General features: G+C 42.5%; 1 protein-coding gene across 1 annotated transcript in view; it reads right to left on the reverse strand.

Annotated features, from left to right (window-relative positions):
- Positions 1-8,009: 8,009 nt before the first annotated feature.
- The window catches only part of SVEP1 (sushi, von Willebrand factor type A, EGF and pentraxin domain containing 1), a 126,377-nt gene continuing 108,938 nt past the window's right edge, over positions 8,010-25,448 (reverse strand). Inside the window, exons 45-50 of the mRNA XM_040089292.2 lie at positions 24,431-24,607; positions 22,916-23,086; positions 17,772-17,867; positions 14,897-14,992; positions 12,155-12,248; positions 8,010-10,545 (exon numbers count right to left, since the gene is read on the reverse strand). Coding sequence (XP_039945226.1) covers positions 10,515-10,545; positions 12,155-12,248; positions 14,897-14,992; positions 17,772-17,867; positions 22,916-23,086; positions 24,431-24,607 — 665 coding nt within the window. The 3' untranslated portion in view covers positions 8,010-10,514. The remainder of the gene's footprint in view (positions 10,546-12,154; positions 12,249-14,896; positions 14,993-17,771; positions 17,868-22,915; positions 23,087-24,430; positions 24,608-25,448) is intronic.

Consider the following 25,448-nt stretch of genomic DNA (forward strand, 5'->3'; position numbering starts at 1 on the left):
CCCAAGGAGTATTCATTTCTTGAATACTCCTCTGTCTGCGTTTGAGGCTGAGGGTACCGTGGTAGTGCTGACATGTGGCACTTTTCTTACTGCATCCTCAGACACCCCAGCACATCTCTCGAGCCTGAGCAGCCACTGACTACAAGCCCTGCTTTGGAGACATGGGCTGGCAGCAGTACAGCCTGGGGGAGGAACTGGGATGTCCCAGCTCCAGCCCAGACTATATCTCTCCATCTCCAGTGCATTGCTGGGCAGATTACCTGATGCCTGTGCTTTAGTTTCCCCATCTTTCTAGATGACATCAATACCTGCAAGTCTTGCTATGGAAATTAATTACATGTGGCTGTGGTCTGAAAACTGGCCAAGCTCACACCCATTGACAGATGATCTGCCCTGTGACACTCAAGATACAAGCCTGGTATCACACCAAGTGACATCCATGCCTCATCTTGTCAGAAGAAGGGTGGCAAACCAACCCAGCTGCAGCAACACATGGGTGCAGGCAGAAACTGAGGGTGGCAGCAGCATCCATCCCATCAACTCACCATATATAGGCAGGGGTGGCAGAGGAGCCTGAGCTTCTGGCACCCTTATATAAAAGCCTGGGCTGCTGCCCTGGCAGCCAGCCCTGCCTTTGAGTGCAGGGGACCAAGGAGTTGTCTAGCCCTGTTACAGTACAGCAGGATGCCACACAGACATAACATTCCCCTTGGAGGCCAAGCCTGGGTTTTGACATGACACCTGCTTGCTAGTTTGAGATATAGGGGCAAATGCAGCTTCCTGTCAATCTGCAGAGGGACAACAGCTTTGTTGCCCTGGAGACGGATTTTCCCTCACAAGACCCCCCAGAGGTTGTCTGCTCAGGGTCCCATTTGACCTGCTCCCCACTGGGTGAAAGCACTCCTGCTTTCACCTTCCTGCGGGAGGTGTGGCACTCACTTTTGGCCTGAAAATGCCCTGCTGCAGGGCTGATTGCACCCAAGCACTGTGGAGATGTATACCCTGTATAGAGTTCCTCCAAAGCAGCTGAGACAACACGCTGGGCATTGCTACCCCACATGGCTGCTGTGCTGAGCAGCGCTGCCCCCGGAAGGGGTCTGACTGTGCCAGGCTGCAGGGCACTGGCTGCTGTGCACCTGGCTCCCTGCTTTGTGGTCCTGAATATGCCTGTTTGCCTCACCGTGCCTGCACACACAGGGCACATCTAAATCTCCCGCCAACAGGCTCCTGACATTTTCAATTAGGGGAAGTAAGTTTACCCATGGGCAGCTGATCTGGTTAGTCCTTTGCAGCCCACTCTCCATCCATGCCTATGGGAGATGTGGAGCTGGCACAAGAGTCAGCACTATTTCCCCACAAGTGGCAGAGAGTGGGTCCCCTATGCACCTGTGTGTGCATGAGGGAAGTATGAGAAATAACTCATCTGTTGGGAAATAGTGGCAATTAAGGTTTTCTAATAGGAGAGATTGTCTGGATTAAGTGCTGTCACTTTATTTCCCAATGGAATTTTTTGGTCTGTTGGACTGTGTGGAAGATCCAGTTGTGGTCTTGTTCTTTTACAGGTAGTCACCCTGGCTGTAATTTCCTGTGCTAGCCCACTGATGCCTTATATAGATCCTGATCCTTGACTTGATTTGAATTTCATTAAACTACACAGAAGGGCCTTTGCCCAGCTATGAATACAGATTGCTGGGGATATCTGCAGCTGCTTTTGCATCCAAAGGCACCCACTGGTGATGAGGACAAGACTGAGAGAGACAGTGCACCCAGCTACATGTCAAATGTGTCAGGGTCCTGAGCATTTTTGGGTCTGATAGAGAACTTGGCACCAGTAAAGGAAAGTACTTGTGCAAGCCTACTTCAGATATTCTTTGCCTCAGTCTTTAATGCTAAGATTGGTTGTCCTCAAGGTGGTTGAGCTGAAAGGCAGGGATAGGGAGTAGAATGAAGCCCCTATAGTTCAAAGGGAAATGGTCCCTACTGGTGTACCCCAGGGTTCAGTGCTGGAGTCAGTACTGTTTAAAATCTTTATTGATTATCTGGATGAAGAGACTGCATCTGCAGTCAGTTTTCCCACCTGGGTGGGAGTGTTGATCTGCTGGAAGGCTTTGCAGTGGGATCTGGGCAGTTTGGAATGGTGGGCTGAGGCCAGTTGCATGAGCTTCAACAAGGCCGAGTGCCAGATGCTGCACTTGGGTCACAACAGCCTCACATGATGAAGAGAAGAGCGGCTGGAAAGCTGCCCAGCAGAAAAGGACTGTGGGGTGCTGGTCAACATCTGGCTGAACATGAGCCAGCAAGGAGCTCAGGTGGCCAAGAAGGACAGTGGAATCCTAGACTGTGTCAGCAATAGTTTTGGACCAGGACCAAAGGGCAGTGACCGTTCCCCTTGTACTGGGCACTGGTGAGGCCCTAACTTGAATGCTGTGCCCAGATTTGTACACCTGACATTGCACACCTTACATAAGAAAGACACTGATGTGCTGTAGCATGTCCAGAGAAGGGTAATGGAGCTGGGGATGGTTCTGGAGCATAAGTCTCAAGAGGAGTGACTGAAGAAGCTGGGATGTTTAGCCTGGAGAAAAGAAAACTACTTGAAAGGAGGTTGTAGGCAGGTGAGGGTCGTTCTCTGGTCCCAGATAAACAGTGACATGACAAGTGGAAACAAGCCTTAAGTTGCACCAGGGAGACTTAGACCGGATATTAGTAAAAATTTTTTCACTGACAGGGTTGCCAAGCATTGAAAATGGCTGCCCAGAAGTCACCATTCTTGGAGGTATTTAAAAGATATGTAAATATGGTACTTAGTATAGTGGTGGTCTTGGTAATGCAAAGTTGACAGTTGGACTCAATGTTATGAAAGCTATTTTCCAGCCTTAACAATTCTGTGATCCTGTGGCTAACTTCTGCTGCATAGCTTTTACCTTTATTGTCCTGAGTCTCAACTACAGATTTTCTGGGAAATATAAGTGGATGGACAGGGCTCTCTTAATTCTTGGTCCTTCAGTGCTGGATGGTTTTCAAAGTCCTGGTGTCTGTGTACCGAGTCATTCATCCCCAGCCAGACTCCATTCTATAATACTTTTTCATATTTTCATTAATAACCTGAAGTCTCAAAAAACCCCCAGTATCTTCTTGAAAGCAGAAACACGAGAAACCTTCTGGATCAAGCTGTCTAACTGTACAGTGTGCTTATTATGCTGTATCCTGTCTTGTTTTCCATCGAGTCCAGCGTTTCCTTATAGGGAGCCCAGCCCACAGGTAGCCCAGAAGACTCATATGCATTTTGGTGCAGTTGGGATTCTTCTCCACTTAACATTTAATCCTTTGTTTTATTGAACCCCATAGCTACCATCAGTGTCTCCTCTCTGAAGTATCCTCAAACATGGTATTTATATATGGCAGCCACTCATGTCTTTTTTTATGCAATCTTACCAGGGATGAAATCAGCAGAACTCCATGCTTCTGGAACATTTAGGTTGCAAAATCACACTCTGAACAGGTGCTGTGTAGTGTAATCCTTGGTGGCATGTACAGGATCTGCTTGCCCCATGGCCCTGGCTGGCTGTGTTTATCTTATTTATCTGCCATTTTAGAGCATCATGACTTAAGATTTTGTGACACTCCTCTTCCTCCCATGTAGACACCAGCTGCCAGTTTCATATGCCAGCACACACAGGAATGCAGCAACATTTATCTCACTGGTGCTGGCCAGAGAGAAGTCATACTACCAAAACTAAGATGAAACAAAATTCATACAAATTCTGTTGCTGCATTTGCCCAGTGCTGTGGGCTGGTCTTGGTTCTGCTCTCCTCTCATCTGCCTAGGACTCTGCCAGTGTTGCTTATTCCCATGCATGAAACCAAAGCAAGTGGGGGTGGGAATAGCCAGGTCACCAGCCTGCCTTCACACTTCCCTCCCTCCACAGGGGTATTCTTTTAAATTTTTTTGTTTCTTTGTTTGTTTGTTTTGTTGTTCCTTCCCCCCCCCCACCTCCCCTGCCCCCCCCACCCCCCGGAAGCACTGACTTGTCATTTCTAACTTTAATTTCACATTATTTCCCTTTAATATGAGTATCTTTTCTTCATGTAATTTATTCTCACAGGTACTTACAGCACTTCCCTGCAATAAACAAAATTAATTAATGAGCTGTTTATCCCTTACCCTACACTGTTAACCAAGAGATTTAATAAAATCAAATCAGACATCTGGCCTAGCAATACCTTACCGGGTTGCCACCTCTTTTATCAACTTTCTACATTCACCTGATGGCAAATACTCAGCGCCAGGCACTTAGCAACCATCTCACCAGAGTCTGCAGGGCAGACAGAGTTTTTCATATAAATTATAATCTTGTAATGACTAAGGCTGCAGCCCAGAAGTATGCTTAAATGTGTTTTTAACTGCAGCTTCCTCGAGGTTTCCAGTCTTGTCATACCACACAGCCTCCTATTTTGCCACCCCTTCTTTTCCAGCATGGAAAAATCTTCCCTCACCTTCAGGAATTCCCCAGATGCCCCATGCTAGGTGAGGTGGGTCTGGAGTTGCGTCCAGGTTCTTCCTGGGCAGAGCTGTAAGATGGTCCCTGGTCAGCACCACAGGTAACCACTTGCAGGCATTTCTGCTCCCATCCTACTTGCCAGGGATAAACAATGGTCCTTCCTGTGCTCCCATGTCTGTTTCCTAGCGTTACTGGCTGGCTCCACAGTCTTCCAGGGTGAACAGGCAGTGTCTGAGCCAGGACAAGGTTGAACTCCAAGGTTTTGGTTTTTTGGAGGGTGTTGTGAACCTACCTTTTCCTTGAGGAATTGTCTGGCTCCCCACCTGAGCCAAGGATGGACATGCAGCCTGGCTTTGGTGCTATGTGTGGTTTAGAGGCTGTCAGCTGATATTGTAGCCTCCAGAAGCAGCCAAGAGCAGTAATTCCCTTAATAACTCTCTTGGCACTGAACAACATTTGGGACCTGCCCACAATATCTCATGAGGTGTGTACACATGAGGAAGATGGAGTCTCTGCATATTTCTGGACTCCTTTGTCCTGTGCACCAGCCTAGGACCCTGCTTATGACCTCACCTAAGAAACCGCAGCTTCCTGAAAAGAGCTGCACAGGGATAGATGCAGAAATCAGTTGTGAGCCACAACAGTGGAGCAGATGTCAGGGAAATGGGCAACCCTAGGCTGCTGCAGTGCAGAAGAAGAAGACAACAGCATCTTCTCCCCAGCTATTGCAAGCTGATCTGGATGTGCCTCTGCTCTGTGCGTCTGGCGTCTACCTGGAAAATGCAGACACACCCCCAGCAGCTGCAGGCATAACTTGTATTTGTAAAATGAAAAGCATGGCCAAGGAGTGCAAGAGCAAGGGATGGCAAGGCAAGGAGAGGCATCAGCAGCTGAGGGAGTGCTCAGCTCCTAGCAGGGCTGGCACTGTGTTGCAGAGGCTGCCAGCCCTGCCTGCACAGTCAGTTGCAGAGCTTCATCAACTTTCACACTGTGCCTCCCCCCCAGCCAGTGAGGCTGCTGGCTTCACATCCAATGAATCCTGGTGACTGCCGAGTTAGCTGCAAAAAAATCATGCCACTCCCAACGGAGAAGGAAGTACTACAGTGAAAGTATTGAAAACAAAGTGAAATAAATTGACTGTACTGAGGAAGCAGCTAGAAGGGGATAGGAAGGGAAGGCATGACTAAGAGGCAGCCAGGAAAGCCCTGGATTTGTTTGCAGAGTATAGATGAGCTGGGAGTGGTGATAGCTGTGATTGTTCTTTGCCACCTGGTTCCATAATGACAGACTGATTTCCTGAGGCTGCTGGGATAAAGCACACAAAATTGTCATCAAGGAGAGAAGAGCACTGAGTGGAGATCCAGGGTTAGTCCTTGCCATGCTCTTGGGCCTGCTGTGTGGAGCAGGTGAGCAGTATCTCAGTGACAACCTCTCCCCGCCCAGCAGCCTCCTTTTCTGGCCTTTGCCATGCATGCAGGCTCTGGGTCCAAACAGAATGGTGCCAGTCTGGGCTTGATGACATTTTCACAGTCTCAAAGTTTTTGGAGACAGAGGGAGAACTTGAGTTTTCAGCACAATCTGTTTAGCAAATGTTGGTTGCAAATGAAAATTTGCAGGAGGAAGATTTACATTCGGCAAAGATACTAGACTGAAAAGATTAAGGTTAGTGCTGGTCCACTGAGCTAGCAATGAGGTGTGCAGATGACATCTGCAGAAGGGCTATCATTAGTAAAGATGATAATCATGTTTAAATCTCATCTCTCATTTTAAATCTGCAGCACCTCGAGAGAGAAGGAGGGGCTCATCTGACCCATACAATGGGAAGATTCGAAGTGACTTTCTTGTGGTGGAACAATCTGCCACTGGCGAGGAGAAACTCAAGTGTCCTCCTCACCAGGCCATGCATGATACTGCTTACAGCACAAAGTGATCATGCTGGTTCATCTACAGGAGGGACATCAGGCAGGATGGACAAACCTGTGCTGAAGAACCACGTCCATCAGCTTGTGAAGAGCATCAGCTTATGTAGCGCTCCAAGCTCAGCAGGGAGAGGTGGCAAGTCCACAGACCTTGACATTGGCAGGCACTAGCAACATGTCAGGCTGGAAAGCAAGGGTAATGGAAGTGCAGCCCTGCTCCTGGGAGAGGAGCTTGCTGTAAATGGGATGGATACTCTCATATAAATGGGTGAAGAAGTGCTCTGCATCATGAGCATGAATGGAAACAACCTTAGAGAAACAGATCAATAATGATACTGTATAGTCCACCTGGATTGCCTCTGGGTACTGTTGTTCCTGTCTGGAAATGTGTGGTCAGGGTATGTTCTCCCAAAAAAGAAATCTGCAGTGTGGTAAAAGCAGCAGGGATCCTTTCTGCAGTGAGGATCCAAACTGCTCTAAGACAATCCAGAGGTGCACAAACTGTTCCTGTGCTGAGATGCAAAAGAGATCTCTGGTCAGACTGTTAAAGTGTAAGGGTGACTCCTCATGTTAATAACTGCTGGCACACACTAGCCCTGTCCAGTTCCCCCCCCCCCGCTCCCCCAACCTGTGAGATCAGAGTCAACACTCAAACATTTCCCAGTGTACTTCCAAGCAGAGAGACATAGGTGTCAGTAGATTTCTTTCAGAGTTTTAGCTTACTCAGTGGTCAGAACAAAGAGAACAGGGCCAGGGAAAGAGCCTGTTCTTACTACACTTCCCTTTAAATAAGGCAGTTCTCTAGAGCATGCACGAGATCTGAGTCCATGTGCACAAGCATCCTAGCTGTTCCCACTAGGTATTTTTACCCATATTTCAAATACTGCAAATCTGAGATGCAAATTTCTATCTTTTCTGTAAGACACACATTAAATTTCAGGGCTTCATTAACACTATAGTAACCCCACACCACCTTTTGAATTGTTGGCTTAGGAGAAGGCTATCAAACATTGACCGCATTCTGCACTTCCAAGTCTCTACTTATGCCTGTGTATCCAAACATTGACAGGTTTACAACATTATCTCCAAAAACTTCACATCCTAAATATTTTGCCCATTAATATCATATGTGCTCCTTTTTTGGAGGGGTGGTGTTTGAGTTAAAATTTTTTCTTTCTGCTACAGTCATTCTTTACCTCATTTCTCCAGGAATATGGGCATTTCCATACCTTTAAAAATTCCAGTACTGGTGCAGAATAAAACAAGTTGCATCTCCATCAATTGGATGATGTTGAGTGAAGCAGGTTTTAATCTGTCTCTTTACGCCAGTGGTCAATTTGGCCTTTATGGGTTTAAAAATATGCCCAGCAGAATAAAGGATTTTGAAAAATAGGTGCTAACTGCATTTTTATCTGCAGATCAAACCTGGACTAATCCAACACAACCTTTTAAGATTGCTGGCAATTATTTTGTCTTTTTGCTTGAGTGGAGGTCTATTTCTTTAGTCTTTGCCAGCAGATCCTAAACGGTAGGTTAATATCATTGTTGTGAGGATTTACAAAAAGAATACAATGTTGCCTCTACATTGGTACTAAACAGGGTGCAGCTTTATTTACAGTGTAAAGTGCATCACATGGAAGTCGGTTAAAACACACAACAAGCAGTGACATAAATGACAATACAGTACTGGGTAGGGAGGGGAAAATATTCCAGCAAGTATCAAAACATCATCAATAGCACTAATATGGCACCTCTAGTTTCAGCTATTCTGTCCTAACACCACATCTCCTTACAAAACATGTTAACTGGGTTGATCCCGGGATTCCATGTACTAGTTACCAGTGTGAAGCTGCGGTGCTAAAAGCTATTCTGCAGCCCTAAATTCTCCAGCAATGTCCCGCCAGATCTAAGCACTCTCCTCAGCACTGCTGTTCTGCTCTGGAGATGGCCAGGACAGAGTCAGAGGACACACCAGAGAAGCACACTGGAAAAGGGACAAAAACATGAGAATGACATATAAATAAAAATCTGCTTTTCTCACCTATGCACTCTTTGCCTTGAGAAGTCCTGTGTTGCTCACTGCAGCTTCCCTTCATTTGCTGTTAAGGCAGCAAGGAAGTCAAGGAACAAAGTGCCTACAGATGGTGGTGACTATTGACATGTGTTGAAATGTGGACATTACTTACTGAACACTAACTTCAGTCAAAGCTGTAAACATTGATGGCTGTGGAGCTGGGAGACAGAAGATTTTTGCTACGTGCTAGCAGAGTCCATTAGAAAAAGAAGGTTGTGGGAGCTAAAACCGCAACTCTTCAGCTGGTTGCAGCTCCCACTGGGAAGGAATCTACATTCACATTAATCTGATCCCCTAATGACTCCTATTCTTTACTTTCTGTTTTTCTTTTAATTGGCTGAAAGCTCCTAATGGCTGACAACTTTGCTTGTTTCTTTCTTCCCCATTTCTGGTCTTGGGCTAACAGCCACCAGTTATGTGTCAGTATTTACTACAGCCCTGTTACTGTAACTGTGAGCTCATTTTGGTGTTGTATCACTTTCCTGTATCAGGGTTCATGCATAAAAGGAAGGTACATCCATGATGGGGGTGGGGTGGGGCAGTTCTGCACACTTCTAATTTCAAGGTTAACTAAGCAGGAATAGGAAGCTACAGAAGGTAAAATTTATTTTCTTTTTTCTTTCCCATTGATAACTGCAAATTACACTTTTATGTTATTATTGGGAAACATGGAGCTTCTAATCAATGACTCTCAGATTTCATAGATCTGACTTTTTGCTAACTGACAATTACCAAACACTTGACTTGGAAAAACGCATGTGATTTCTACCTTGTAATTCCACCACCCTACTTAATCATAAATTTTAGCATTTCAATTCATCAGAGCATGACTTAATGATGGCGTTCATGTGTGTGTTTCCCTCCATGGGATCACCAGTCTGAGAATGAAGAATCTGGTAACATGTGTACTCTCAGTATTTCTCAATCAGATGAGTATTTCTGCCTGTGTGTGTTCTCAAAAGAGCCCTTTCAGGGTTTTTTGAGGATTCTGCATAACAAAACTGCAATATTTTGGCAAGCAGGTAGCAAACTTTGACCTGTAAATGTATCTGGTGCCTTTGCTCTCCATCTCAAGGGCAGTCAAATACTGGGACACAAACTCAGATATCAAGAACATTCACCTAGCAGACAGCTGCTAGATAGGCCCTTCGTTTATATAGGAAAGCAGTAGTGGTTACAGGCAGGTGGTGTGTCCCATGGCAAATGGAAAGTGCAAGTTTCAGAGATCCACCTGCTTCCTACTGCTGGATCCTGGATTATGCAGCTTCGAGCAATACCCGGACTGTCTGTAGATCAGAAAGCCCCAAAGGTTATTGCTGGCTAGACTTAATCCATTCTTCTGTGAATGAGATGATGTTTCCTTATCTCCTTTACTGAGAAATCTCAGGAAAAACTCATGCCGATGCCTCCTATTAAGTCACTCTCTGATGAAGTTAATGTCACATAAACGACAACTACAGAATCTTCTTTTTATGCTCACCAGAAACTGTGGTTACAACACAGACCTTATCACATGCAGTTATAATTTTTATCAACTGAAGTTCAAAGACAGGCCCAATTCAGAGTTTAGTGGTTCATTCAGCCTTGTGTAACACTCTTTACTGTTGAGTTGCTGGACAGTAGTATGCTTTGGCAGCTGGCAAGCAGAATTGCCATATTCTGGTTAATCACAGTTGGCAGTATTGAACAGTTTAATTAGCTTACCTAATGTAAGAAATGGGAGGGACTTCACTTTAAACAACCACTTTCTCAGTGGATTGTAGGAATCTTTACATTTATGTGTGTATGTCTGAATGACACCTGTGTAGCAGCATATATTTAATAATACTTTTATAAATGAAAAATAAAGAGGATTTCCTTAAAAATTGAAAGATATATCACAAAATAAAATACAAAACAAGGGAGCTGGGGAGGTATGGGGGAAGGGAAACAATTAATTTGATTTACAATGCGTTAGAATCCAAGCCTTAGTGCCTAGGCTGAAGCAAGATATTTGAATGTAGAATTGCCGTGCTGATGTTAAAAGGGATAAAATCCAGCCTTCCGTTTCCTGCATCAAAAAACGCAAACAAAATAACATCAGTGGTGTGCTGAACAGACCAAATGATCAACAGTGAGGCACAAGAAGATGCCATCTGAAAGTTTACCAAGGATTAGAATGCCCTCAGAGAGGGGGAGAGAGTGGGCATGGGGAATAGAGATATCTGACATTTAATTTAAGTTATGGCTCATCACAGAGTAGTTTGGAACTAGTCTTGTTCTGCATGCTGATAAAAGCTTTGGGACCTTTCAGCTTACCCTTATAAATCCACACCTTGTTAACCTGTAGCAGGGAATCTCTGCTATCATGTCATTTGCCTGCATTATTTTAGAATTCTCAGAAAGGTGTCATACCTCATAAAGAGCCAGAAGTAGCTGAGGCCAAAGTTTAACAAAACGTGAAACAGATCTCAGAGTTTGTTTCTCTCTTCACTTCACCCATCCAGTTATGTTTGGGAAACATCCTCTCAAACAGCTCTGGAAGGGACAAGCTGATAGACCCCAATCCTGCAGGGCTAATGACCCGCCTTCTCTCAGACTTCCAGTGCTGCACAGAGCTATGGACTTGGACAAAAAAAACCTAAAGAAACCAAGAATAGCCTGGTTTGGGGATAGCCTGAAACTTTGCTTTGGCTCTCATGAGGTATGTTCCACCATTTTTGGCTATTATGCCCACTGGATTTGGGCTTCTCTGCTTTATGTCCTAAATGGAAATACTACCAGACTTCAGATGTATACCTTTCAGTCTAAGCTGAAAGATACTGTTTGTTTGCAATACATTTAAGTTGCTTCACTAAGGCATATATAATCACAGCTGACAAATTAAAACTATTCATTTTGGACAATTGATTTTTCATCAAGCATCTCTCCTATGGCTTTAAGATAAACTGTATATCAGAGAGATAGGAAGGAATGTCTGTCACTATCTGCCAAGAAAGAAGAACAGAAAAAAATACAATGCCACAGGCTTCTTCTGTTCCCTGCAGGAAGATATTAATATTGATGTGGTTCTTATTTAGCTCTACAGGATAATGACCACTGTGTTCAACAGGAGCCCGTGTGAGTTGAGGTATATACATTTTTTGCTATCATGGCCCGAGAGCTGCCAGGAGATTTGAACTGGGACTTGCCTCAGAGGAACCTTGTTGTACTCTTTAAATGAGTACATCACTCAATGCTGGGTGTACAATGACTTATTATTTATGACAATTGTTGTGTGACCCCAGTCCTGAACATGGACCCAGCTGAGGTATATACAGTTTAAAATGGACATTAGTAAACAGCAAGCCACCAAAATTTCCTGAAGAACATTCAGTATTATTTATCAAAACCCCATTTCCATTTACATAATGAAAAATCAGTCTAAAAATTGTGGGTTTGCTTGTCTGCTTACGTGTTAAGACACAATTTTCTGAGTTTTCTACAAGTCTGGCAATAATCTTGGAGAGTACTTTCTAAGGTCTTTACATATTGCCCATAAATCCTAAGGCATCTAAAGGTTACTGATTTACAGAACCTAGAGATGCTCAAAATGTTAAAATATTTGCTTCTTCTTCAGGTTTAGTGTTCAGTAAGCTGTAATTCAGCCTAGCTCTGGGATAGTGCTCAGCAACACTTACCTAGAGCAGTCAGGTCCAGTCCAGGAAGAGGGACAGTAGCACCGATTTGGTCGTATGCACTTCCCACCATTTAAGCAAGGCAACCGGCAAACAGCTGCACACAAATACACACAAATTTGTGTTAATGAGCACATCCACAGCAAGCTGATTTAGTAGCAGGGTGCTGAAAATCCATCCTGCCTTATTCTGTTAAGAATGGAAAGGCTAGCCTGAGAAGCACACATCTGCTAAGGGTGATTTGACTCCTGCCACTATTTTTGCTGTTTGATGCATTGTATGAGCTGCACGAAACAGCCAATGTGTACTTTTACATTGCCTTAAAAATTCTGGTTTTGATTCCAGTTAAGACAACAAAGGAATGCAAGCAGAAGCAGGAGGAAGAATTAGAAGAATCATAAGATCAACAGGAGAACAGGAATAAAATGTAGAATTTTTTTTTTTTTTTTAAGAAAGGTGATAACTTAACACTAGCCAGGACAAGCAGACACCAGACATGGGAAAAAAAGCATAGAAAGAGACAGCAGTGGAAGCTGAAGGTCAGAAAGCCATGTGCAGATCAATAGCAAGCAAGGAGTAAGACTTCAAGCAATGGCACCTGTATGGAGACAAGGAAAGGAAGCAGAGAATGACAATAAGGTCCTGAAAGACACTGGATGGCCCTAAGAGGTGAGACTTGGTGCAACAGGGTGTTAGAGAACAAACCCTTGTCTGCCTTACAGGCTATGCTGAGCCTGGTTGAACATGCTTTTGTGTGACAGTCTAATCCAAGGGTATCAAGTAACCAAACAAAAGTCAAAGTTTCAAGTCTTCCTATCAATTTTGAGATTGAAAGGTGAATAACCACACAATTTATAGAACCAATTTAGATACACACTTAATGAGGTCCTTGAAACACAGACATTTATATTGCATGAAAGATGTGAATACTTTAAAGCAGATAATGCCATATGCAGAGGACAGACCTAAAGATACTAGTGAAGGCAAAGGCTGGGCAATATTTTTGCAAGGAATATGCATCAGGAAGCACTGATCATTATGGAATTACAGGAAATTGAAATGAGTAATCACAGGAATGTAAAAAACCTACTCCAATTCCTCTGGGCCAAACAAGATCAAACAATGGCAGGAGGCTATAGTGACAGGCCATCCACACACAATTAAGTGCACCAAGTATGTGATGTTGAAAATGACCTCTGATTTTGGAGTGAAGCATATGACCAAAACATCTTTAGCTGTCACTGAAGTATTTCTCTATCATGGCAAAATGTCAATATCAGTAGCTGAAACAAGAAGTGATTAAAAAGTTTCATAGCAGTGTTTATGAGGCAGATGCAGTTGTTCACTATAATTTTCCCTTTAGCTACTGAAAAGCAAGTCAAACCTGTGCAGATTTGAATTGCTGGCCAAAAAGAGAGGAAGCCATCTATCCTCCTCAAGCACCTATTATAGCTGCAAAGCTTGTGAAATACAAGAGGAAATTATGCATTATGTGTTAGGCAAGAGTCCCTTCAAAAGACAATAGTTCAGAGCTAAAATGTTGTCTCTGGTATTTCAACTTTCTGCAGAAGGGTTGGGTTTGCAGTGTATTGCACTTGCAGTTTGCAGTGTATTGCACCACACAGCTTATCACCCAGATTCACTGCTCTTATGAGTTCAACAAATACCATGAACATTCATTAACAGAGGTATGGATTCCTTCCCAGCTCACCCCATCAGCTACTTTAAAGTCTTGCAGGAAGGCAAAACTGGGGTTTCATGTTAAGTCCCTGTTAAAAATCAATTAAGGTGCACCTGGACAATAAAAATACAGTAAATAAACAAAAATATATTTTTAAAAATAGATAGTATTTGTAAGTGTTTAAGATTTAATAATGATTGAAAGACGTTTCAGTCATCATTCAGTTGCTGAGTTTTACTGTCTTTTTACGGGGAAAAGTCTTTCAAAACCTGGCATTTGTTCACTCTTATTATGAAACCCCATATTCTAAATTCAGGTTCAAATATTTTCCATAACTGCAGCCAACCTCATCGGACACAAACGGATTGGTCAGGACACAAACCTGGACACTAGAACCACTCCCCCCCTTACCCCTCAAAATTTTTTGTGTGCTGCATGACCATTACCTTTGGTTAGGTGCAAGTAAGAGATCTAGTAAAAAGAAGTGTACATTGAATTTATTCAGAGAACTTAAATGATAGCCAACGTAAGGTACTCATGGACAATGTATCCATTAAACTTCATTTAAACTTAAATCCTTGCTTCTCTTTCCTGATTCAGTACTCAGGCAATTGGTGGGAATCCACCAAACCAGGCAGCTATGTGGTGAAAAACCTCAATAATACCTGCATCTTATTTGTGAATTTCACAATGACCTGAATTTCCTGAAGACGAAAATGAAAATCATGCATCTAGAACTGAGAAAAATAGTTTTATCCTTCTCCCTGGAAACCCCTTCTCCTTTGCACTGCTTTTTGCAGAGAGTACTTTTGTGGATATTGTCTGTCCTTTTTCAGAGCAAGTTTTCTGAGACTTTTAAAGACTCATCAGGGAGGGACTAGTCTGAAAGCATTTTACAGCTGGGAAGAGCAAATTATCAAGGTATATTATTACAGTCTTGGGTTTTCCTGTGTCAAGCTTAGGAGTTCTGTAAGTTCTATAAGTTCTAAGTCCCTAGAGAACTGCGCTAGGTATTTCTAGTAGAGTCCCAAAAAGTGAGAAAAAATGCAGGTGAAAAGTTTTACCCATATGGCAGCGTGATCCAGTCCATCCGAGGGGGCAGTCACACTGGTAAGGGGCCACACAGCGACCTCCGTTGAGACATGGCAGAATGCATATTGCTAAGGAGAAGAGAAGAGAAGAAGAGAAAAGAATTATCTCCCATGAAAGCGAAGAATAGAGTGTGCAAGAGATGAACTTATGTTTAACTAGAAACTCCACTGCCCCTTTAAGTGTTTGCATGGAATATCAGCAGAGTTGAGTAGGATCTACCCACCAGGCATGAGAAGCAAATATGACTGGTATGGCAGACAGATATGACAAAGAGTAGTGGAAAAGAAATGGACAGGCTGGAGCAATTGCTTCGGAAATTGCTGGGGTCCTTCAGATGCTTGCAGGCTCTGTGCTCATGGGAAATGAGCCAGGGCCGTTTGTATCTCACATGTAATATCCAGATACTGTCCACTTCTGTGATGGTGCTAACAAAACCAGTTCATGCTTTTACTACAAAAAATTGGATTGTTCATGAATTCTCTGGTCCTCATATGTAGCATCCGAAACAAGTTAAATCTATGCCCTGCCCATAGAAAAGCACTTTGTCTAGGCCAGTGGAAACATGCTGAGACAGGTGAGACTATAAGCCCCTTGGGGAAAGGCAGCTTGGATACAAAGTATTCTCGGTGAAAAAGGCTATGGCTGAAAGCTTTGGGGAAGAAACAAAGCATATGCCAAGCAGCTGATGACCTGGATGGGGCAACAATCGAGCTACACTGCTCCTGTGAGCAGATCTGCAAAACTCCCACGTGTTTATGCTTTAAGTATCTTCATAAAACTATCATCTCCACAAAACTATCATCTCCACTATGCTAAGTGAACAATACATGCTCTAAAAAGTAAGAGTTGAGCTGGGTCTCAAATTTGGACCTTCAAGTGGCAGTTCCAGTAGAGGTTAGTACTGGGAGGGTGGATGGGGCTGCAGAAGACTGAGGTAGGGGTTCTTCTGCTGCTGCACAGCAGAGATCAAGCTGAGCAGATGCACTCAGCTTGGATAAGAAAATAATTTTGAACTTCCATGGACCTCACAGAACTAACCCATATCACTGTGAAATACTTTTCTTCATCATTAATGTACTCTACAAGTTTTTTAGAATAGTCAGGACTTTCTGAAGAAGATGAATCTTTTTTGTTGAATGTACTGTGAACTACAAGGTGACTGAATTCTCTCAGTGGCCTTACTGCAGCCTTATGCTGACAGATCAGTGCTCAGTGCTAGCACTCAAAAATTCCTTGGGCTTCCAGAACAGGCCCTCAACTTCAAAAGAATAAGCCTGTTTTTTTCTGTTCACTGGTGCACCTTGTTTGACAAGCAATGCACAACTGGTGTTTCACTGAGCAATTGTGGGAATTTTTCCCCCTCTTCTAACAATCTATGCCAAAGTTTAAAAAAAAAAAAAAAAAAAAAAAAAAAAAGAGCCAGTACTTGTACCTGCATGAAGTATGACCTGGCTGGTCAGCTGCCTGTTTGAATTGAGATGATGATTGAAATGGCTTGTTCTGAAGAATTCTTCAAGTGTCATTACTGATGAAACTAATGAATTCAGTTGTGGGATACCAAACACAATTTTATCAGACACAGGGTTCAATCCACATCTGCTGAGACTGTGAGACTTACTAAGTTGCATGCATGGCTGTGGTGATACTGCCAGGCACAGGGACAGAAAAAGAGGGGCTGTGTGAATGCACCACATAGCTGGAGCTTCCATTAATGTAAAAAGACAAAACTTGCTGAACCTCTTGTTCTCATTCTGTATCTATCACTTATTTGTACCATGTGCAAGTGACACTGTCCCAGAGAAGACCTGAAAGCTGCAGAGATAGATTCAGAGGACGATTTTAACATACGATACATTTTAAATGTACATTTAAATTTTAAATTTTAAATACTTGAACCATATTCTTTCCAAGAACTCGATAAGAATGTGCACAATTTTTGTAGGTTTCCATGTATCCTCAGAGTCAGGGGCAGTGACTCAGATCTGGGGACAATGACACCACCCCTGCGGTAGATCTTGGATATGCTAAAGCCTTACATCAGGGCCATACTGCATACTAAATAAGGGCACTTCCCTTTTCTATTCACATAGACCCATGCCTTACTATACGTACAGTAATAAGGTTCCTCATGCGGCAGCTATGCCAGCCTGAAAGGGTTAAATCACCCCAGTTTCTTGTGCTAAGACCACCATGAAGAGAAACATGGATCAAATGGCATCCCAGTGTCACCCAGAGAATCTCTGACAGAGCCAGGAGTCAGATTTGGCTCTTTTCAGGGAGAACAGATCCAGTTCTCTAATAATTTGGAGATCCATGACAGGAAAAGCCAGTTTTTGTGAGTACACAAATCTAGAATTTGTGAGTACACAGGTCAGGAAGGACAGCATGGAAAAGGTGACATATTACATTATTTGAACATGAATAGATGGGGTTCATAACCACGGACTGATAAAAACGGAAACCAAGAAACTAATGCAGCCACCAGCAGAACACTCAAGTCTCTTCTGTTCTAATCCCTCTTCAGTCCCCAAAACTATCAGGTATTGCTACTAGAAACAGACTTTGGAAAACTGAAACAAGGTGTTCTTCAAGCACAGTGAAAGAGCACCCAGAAACAAAATCACATCAATTCAAGAAGAGCTTGTTTTGCTTTGAAGACGTAAGGGAACAGTTATTTTTCTAGAAGCAAGCCAAGCACATACCTTTCTGTTCTCTTTTGTTTGACAAGCAGAATATGCTAATGATGTTTATGGCTTTAGCTCTTATGGCTTTTCTGGTTCACTGCAGTAAATTTACATGTCTCACCTACAACACCCTTAAGATTAGAGCTTGGGATGATATACGTACGTTCTTCGCAGAGACGGCCCATCCATCCGTCCGGACATGAGCAGGCGTTCGGTCGCTCGCAGATGCCACCGTTCTGGCACGGGAACCGACAGACAGCTGGAAACACCGCAAGGTCATTACTAACTCAGGACAGTGAATTAGAAGCCTAGTACACAGCATCTTGCACAGACCTTTGCAGTTGTAAAGCTTAGAGCAGAAGAAACAAATGCAGCGAAGTTCAGAAACATTTGATTTTGTTTTTGATTTCAACATCCTCATCTTCTGACTTTGTGTGTTTGATTAGGTACTGTAAGCCAAAGTGTGGGAATCATTAAGATAATTTAAAAATTGTCCATGGAAAGAATGAAAATATAGACATATTTAGAGCAGAATAAATAATTTGGATGGTTTTTCAAGGCTATTCTTATTTGGATGGTTTTTCAACACTATTCTTTATCTGATTTTACCACTAACTTTTGTAAAACAAAACTAAAATACTCATAAAATACACCATGAAAACCTATTACCCTCCTTACCCCTTCCCCCAGGCCTTCTAAATCGACTCTGGAATAGAAACAAGCTTTCCTCTAACCTTGGTATGAAACACCAAGATAATGCCATCTGGCATAATACACAGTACATCTAAAGTAAGATTAACTATGTGATAGCACAGGCAATTTTTATTGCACTATCATCCAGCATAATGAAAAGTGACCAAAAAGGGTGCAGCAGTGGCACAGTAAGTGCTCAGCTCCAGAACTCAAAGTGTGACTATAAACCTCACCTAGCATTCATGCTGACTGGCACTCCTCCGCTTCCATTCTATTAATAAGCACTTGATCATAAAAGTGAGGAATTTTGAGTGGCATCTGTCATGCTGGGCCAATATGCTCCCTGGACTGGACAGACTTTGGACTTCTTTGTCACTTCTATGACACTGTACCGTGTCTTGATGTGTACATCCAGGGAAACCAGGACTACTTTAGAAAATCAGATGAAAGCTATGTACAAACATGTTATACTTAAAGATCATTGGAGAAGGTGCAATCTTCCTCAAGATTGTACATACTATACAGAGAAAATGAAAAACGGTGGCTTCAAGACAATACTACGGAACAAATAATCAGACTGACACTAATCTCAGGAAACTCAGTCTGAACTGTAATTGCATCTGAACTTCTATCTTTAGTTACTAGGTGAGCAAAATATGCATTTAAGCCTTGAGTGTTTCAGATCTTGTTCAATATTAGCATTAAATACAAACAGTGGATTGGCACACTGAAACACTGTTCAGACCTGAAATTCACATTGGAAAAAATGCAAATCTTTCCCTCAGAGAGACATATTTGAGTCACTCCTGGAGCTAAGCCATGCCAAAATGCAAGCCAGAGCTTGGAGTCAAAATGAGGCCAAAGCTCTGCCATTTTATTTTTCAGCCTCAAAAGCCTTCCCAACAAGTGTCAGCTGATAATGAGAATGGGAAGAGACTTCTGAAAGGTTAACATAATTTGCAATTTTTTAACAAAGATTTTGAAAATTTTTATTGTAAAAATACCTATTACTATACAGACAGATTGTCTCTGGGTGTTGACTAAAGCAGAAGAGTGTGCCGAACAGGTTCCTTCTCTGCAATGCAAAAACCATTTAAAGCTTTGTGTGATCTACACCTCTTAAACAATATTCCATGAATATGGAATGGGATGTGAGATAAAAGATTCATGTATAAATGATAACCCACATTAAAGTCAAAGACCATGAAATAAGGTTTCTGAAATGTATTTTTTCTCTCTGTCAATGTAGAAGATGCAGATATTTCATGAGTTACAAAAATTTCTTTGGATGGCAACTCCATGCTACTCAGCAAACAGATGTCAGGTAGAGATAGGTTTTTCCTGGGTTTCTGCCCAGGTCTGGTTATGAAACTGAATGAGAATGTATCATCCCTAGGTGTGCACTTGTTATACACTAATTACCAATTTAGGCAAGCAGAGACTACTTGTCTGTAGCTGTGAGGATTATTCTTATCAACAGACAAGACTAGAAAAATGCTTGGGACTGGAAGTGAAGCTGGGATCTCTGTCTGTCTGTCTGTCTGTCTGTTCTCTCCTTTTTTTTTTTTTTTTTTTTTTTTTTTCTTCCTACTGTGAAAGTAGGCAGGGCAAATGCTGTCCTGTTGTGCTAAGAAGAGAATAGGAATGATCAGCTCTGACTTTAGTTAATGGTAGTAAATCTCACATCCATGGAATCAATCTTTTATACATCCCCTTGTAAATTTATCTACACAGAACACAAAAGCATTACATTGCTCAAGTCAAACATGTCAGAAGGGGAAAAATAAATTCTGCTATTTGTTCTCAGCTTTGCAAACAGCTTCCCTGCGGTTGCGAGTGAACAATTTCCTCAGCGCCCAGCTTCCCTCTCGTAATGTTCTTTCTTGTTTGTTGATAGGGCACAAACTTTCTGTTGACAGCTCCACATTGACCACTCACAGTCAGCAAGATGTGAAGAGGGCAAACAGACAAGACCATTTTAGAGCACTTAAGAAAGAAGAAACTGGAGTCAGGTAAACTGTATGCATCTGTGCAGCTTAACGAGTCCCGCAGGTATTTACAATCAGCAGATCCAGGCTAATACAGCTCATCCCTGAAACTCAGATCAGAATCTGGCCAGCAACCTCTAACCAGTGGTGATTCAGGCAACTGCAGCCGTGCTGAGAGCTCTTCCAAAGAAGCTAAAGAAGCCTGCGTTTTAATTATATTTACATTAGTGAACCTGTTCAACCGGGACAGAAAGTTTCAAGCAGACTTAGGACACATTAATAATCAACTCACACAGCCATAAACAAGAAATGCAGCATGAGTCATTACAAAGAGTGCTTTCATGTTGCTTCTGATGTAGAGCACAAAGGCTTGCATCCTGCAGGACTTTTGTTAGGAAAATCACTCACATGAATTATAAAGCAGTTTTGAAAGATCAGTTCGACAGATGTTATGAAAATGCAGGATAGTCCTCTCAGAAACAGCTTTAGTTCTTTTAAAGTCCCCTCTTAGAAAAGAGGAGGGAAATTGTTATTCCCTTCCCCTAATACACGGGTTATCCTGCTTTGTTTTCCACCCTCATCATCTGTCCACCTCTTCACTGCATTTTTTGTGAGTAATTTTCCTGAATACTTAGTCCTCTGAACAGTTCCAGTAGACACTGCAGTGTTGCAAACAGAATGTTTGACAGTGCTTTGCAGATCAGCCCCTCTTGGTTGCTAGAATCAACTGATAGTAACCTTTCCTGGCAGACAATTACATCCCTTGGCATAAAGTAGAGGGGTTCTGTGTAACTAATAAATATTAAATAAGAATAAAAAGCAAAGCTGGTGATATTAAAGGGACAGTTGAACAATCCAAAGTGTTACAATCAGAACAGATAATATCCAAATAATTTTGCTAATGAATTCTAGCTCAGGTAAAGCAGCTGTTATGCAGAGATCCCTTAAATTCTGTAGCCATCACAGTTTAGAAATACAAACTTTTCAGAAAGAGTCTGGTGCTTTGGGAGTGCAAATTTCCAGCAGGACTTTTGGATACATCATGACAAATGAAGTAACTCAGATGCTTTTCCTTTAAATCTTCTCTACTTGGCTGCTTGATAGGTAATTCTTCAAGCCAGCAGCAAGCCACAGTCACAAACCCAAGACAGACCTGTTTCTCAGGAGAAGCTACTCTACTCCTGAAATACTCAGGAGCTGCAAGCCCTCTTGCTTGGTTCTGGTTCTCCTCAAAACACTCTACTGACACATGATTTTTAGGCAAGATGTTATAACTACCAGATACAGGAATTTAGATAAGTGCCTGCTTCCATAGAGGAGGGCAACTCAACTTGTTTAGGTATCAGCATTCATGGCATTTTGCTGTCAGAATTCATACAAAAAAAACTGAAGAGGGTTCCATGATTTGCCAGGCTTAGCACAGTATAGAATCCTCTAACTCCAAATGGCTTCTGACCTAAACAGAAAGTCTCTGAAGAAGGGAGAACAGTTGCTTGTATTTTGACATGGGGAGCTGAGACTTGCAGGAGGAGAGGCAGACCTGACAATTATGATAATGGCTCAAATATTCCCAGGTGAGTGTCCTCAAACTTTTATTCTTCTGTGTGAAGAGGAATGGAGCTGCTAGTGACTGGCTGTGTTAGAGAATGGGGCACACAGCCACTGCTCTGTTGTAAGGGTTTTTGCTTTCTAAACAGAAATACTAAAAGCTCAGTTTGTCATGGTGACTGTTCCACAATATGAGATAAGACTTCAAGGTGCAGCTAACTCACTGCTCCATAGCCATCCAGCACCAAGGGGCAAGCCAAGCTTCTGATATGGAAATGGAAGATGGCAAGATCTCTTCCAGCAAAGCCCTAGGACCCTGAACTCTTTTGCTGCACCTCCTCCATGGTTTTAAGTTAGTTTTTGAATATGCTTACATATGTTTTTTATTGTTGAGTTTACTGTCTCTTCATTTTTTTGTTTGTTTCCCCCACTTTCTGTTCAAAACTTTTTATTTATTTGAATCTTCTGTATGTTTTAGCTCAACAGACCAAGAAATTGCAAATACCTGCTGTTATGAGAAGTGTAGAAAGCTTAGACTTTGGATTATTGTTAAATCTATGGATTTTCTAGAGTGCTCAGTGTGTATTATTTAGAGATCTATCAATCTACCTCTTACTGCAAACTGATTTTCAGAAGCTGCCACACTTTAAACATAGTGAAGGACTAAGCACCCATTTGTTCTGTTTTGGTTTCTGCAGTGTTCACTTTTTGACTGTGAAAAACTGACCGGCAGTGCTTATCTGAAACAGCTCAGCTTGTCAGGAAGATGACTCATCCTGTCACTTTTTCACAACTGATCAGGAGAAAAGATCCTAGGTAGGATACAACTGTAGCAAAAGAAACTGTAAGACTAGTAAGGACTAAAGAGATAAATTATTGAAGCCTTTCTTTAACTTGGAAATAAAGCAATAACCTGAAATTAAATGCTCTGAGTAAAACTATGACTGAACTAAAACTAGCAAAAATTTCACTTTCATTTAATTTTTTATTGCACCTAGGATGACACCTCTGTGTTTATGGCAAGTTAAGCTATCATATGGCAAGTTAAGCTATCATTCTGTTAACAAAAAAGACTTACCTTTGCAGGTAGGTGGTGTTGTCCATGTTCCATTTTCCAAGCAAATGCTCCGCAGTGGCCCCTCCAGCATGTACCCACTGTAGCATGAATAGGTGATCATGTCTCCATACTGATAGAAGCTACCACGAACCAGAGCGTTCTCTACATGAGCTGGGGGACCACAAGATATCTCTAAACAAAAGAAACCATCCAGATGTTGGTGAACTGCAGAGCCTACACGATACAGGTTTTAACACTGGACACAATGCTGCCCTGGGGAGGAACCACAGACACACCTCTGGTGGTAAATCAGCAAAGGAGTCCAAGGATCTGGACAAACTTAAGAAGTGGGCTCCTGAGTACCCCATGATGTTCAACAAGTCCTAGTGCAATGTGCTGCACTCAGGTCAGGGCAGCCCCAAATGTGAATACAGAATGGGAGAACCCTGAGAAGGGCTTGGGGGCTCTTTTTGGTGAGAGGCTGGACATGAGCCACCAACTGCATTTTCAGATGCAGCCCCGAAAGCCAACTTTTGTATCCTAGGCTACATCAAAAGAAGTGTGACCAGCAGGGTGAGAGAGGGGATTATCTCACTCTATTCTGCCTTTGTGAGACCCCCCCATCTGTAGTGCTGCTCGGGTCCTCAGTACAGAAAGAAAAGATATTGATCTGTTAGAGTGGGCCCAGAGAAGGCCCACAAAGATGATCAGAGGGATGGAGAATCCTGCCTACCAAGACAGGCCAAGAGAGCTGGGATTATTCAGCATGGATCCAGGAGAAGGCTTCAGGGAGAACCAGCATCTTTCCAGTTTCTTAAGGAATCTTATTAGGAGGAGGTAATATTTATTTGGGAAGATAGAGACAGAACAAGAAGTGATGGTTTTAAACTGAAGGAAGGCAGTTTTTGTTTAGATATTAGAAAGAAATTCTTTACCCAGACAGTGATGAAGTGCTGGAACGGGTTGCCCAAGGAAGCTGTGGATGCCTCATACCTGTATCTGTTCAAGGCCAGGTTGGATGGGACCCTGAGCAACCTAATTTAGTGAATGGCATTTCTGCCCATGGCAGAGGTGTTGGAACTAGATGATCTTTAAGGTCCTTTCCAACCTAAGCCATTCTGTGATCCCATGAATCTAACAATACTGCCTGCAATAGTGTTTGCAAGCATGTTTTCCAACATGCTTGCAAAAGGACACTGCCTTCTGTCTGTATCAATAAATACTAAAAAGGCAGCATCTCTTCCTGCAACTCATCTCATCACTCATAATCTCATGGGAATCATTCCTAGCATATTTAGGGTATCCAACAACCAATCCCATCTCCAGGGCTTGTAAAATGTAAATTAAGAATACATTTTACAAAAGGGCCTAGCAGTAGGATGAATACTGTTGAAGCACCAAGACATAGAGACGTATTCTGAATCCTTTTAAAGGAACAACTCTGCTAGAAAGAAAGAAGACACAGCTCTTCTCTAGAGCTTCTTAGAGCCCTCTGGAAAGTACGAATCCCTGTGGAACTGTGTGTCCTGTACTTACTTTCACACCTAGCTGTGGCTGGAGTCCAGGTCTCATCAGCATTACAGGTGATCACAGACTGCCCCTTCAGCTGGTAGCCTTCCCTGCACCTGATGGATACAGTCTGGCCAACATGAAAATCCACCTCTGACAGAAGGGCATTCTCAGGGATTATGAAAGGCACAGGACAAGGGTTTGCTGTTCAAAGAAAGAGCGTGAGGGAAAAGAAGAAGGAAAGAAAAAGAGAGAAAGGGAGACCGCTTTAGAATAGTTTCTGCAAGTTTCAACCCCAAAACATATGAAAAGCAATAGAAATGGATGCTGCACATGAGACCAATTTGTAATTTGATTTGAAATTATGAGATTTGGGTCATAGAGCAATAACAAAAATATTATTAAAAATAAAATAATAATAATAATAAAGTCTAACTCACTGCTGTCACATGGCTTGCTACCATGCTTGGCTGATGCCAGGAGAGGACATAATAAGGATTTAAGGGAGAAATATCCTACTTGTTACTGTGAAACCTCTCTGCAAATTCTCTCTTGTCCTTCCAGTCTACCATAACCTTTCCATAAAACAGAACCAGACCTATACTACCTCATGTTCGGAGGGGCTGGACCAACAAAGATCATCAAGAATTCAGATGTTTGATTAGAGACTTACTGTGACATTCATTAGAGTTTAGAATCTCTCTAATTTCATTTATTGCTGGCTGTAAACTTGCTGGGCTATTTTTGCATGGTCTATTGATCTCATCACCAATGGGGAAAATTTTGGCTCTATAAAGAGCAGCAATTTATGTCAGTTTCTTGATACTAAAATGAATAAATACTTTATGATACAAAAATTAAATGTCTCAATTAATGATCCTAACACTGGTTCTTAAAATTAGTTACAGACACATACAGCAACAAGGACTATTGTGGGTGTGTGGGCACATGAACATAATGTGCTATTTCACAGAACTGCAGAAGAATTTAAAAGGCCATACAGTCTAACCTGCTACTCCAAGCAAGGCCAACTAGGTCAGAAGCT

The sequence above is a fragment of the Hirundo rustica genome, chromosome Z (genome assembly GCF_015227805.2).
Source record: "Hirundo rustica isolate bHirRus1 chromosome Z, bHirRus1.pri.v3, whole genome shotgun sequence".
Lineage (NCBI taxonomy): Eukaryota > Metazoa > Chordata > Aves > Passeriformes > Hirundinidae > Hirundo > Hirundo rustica.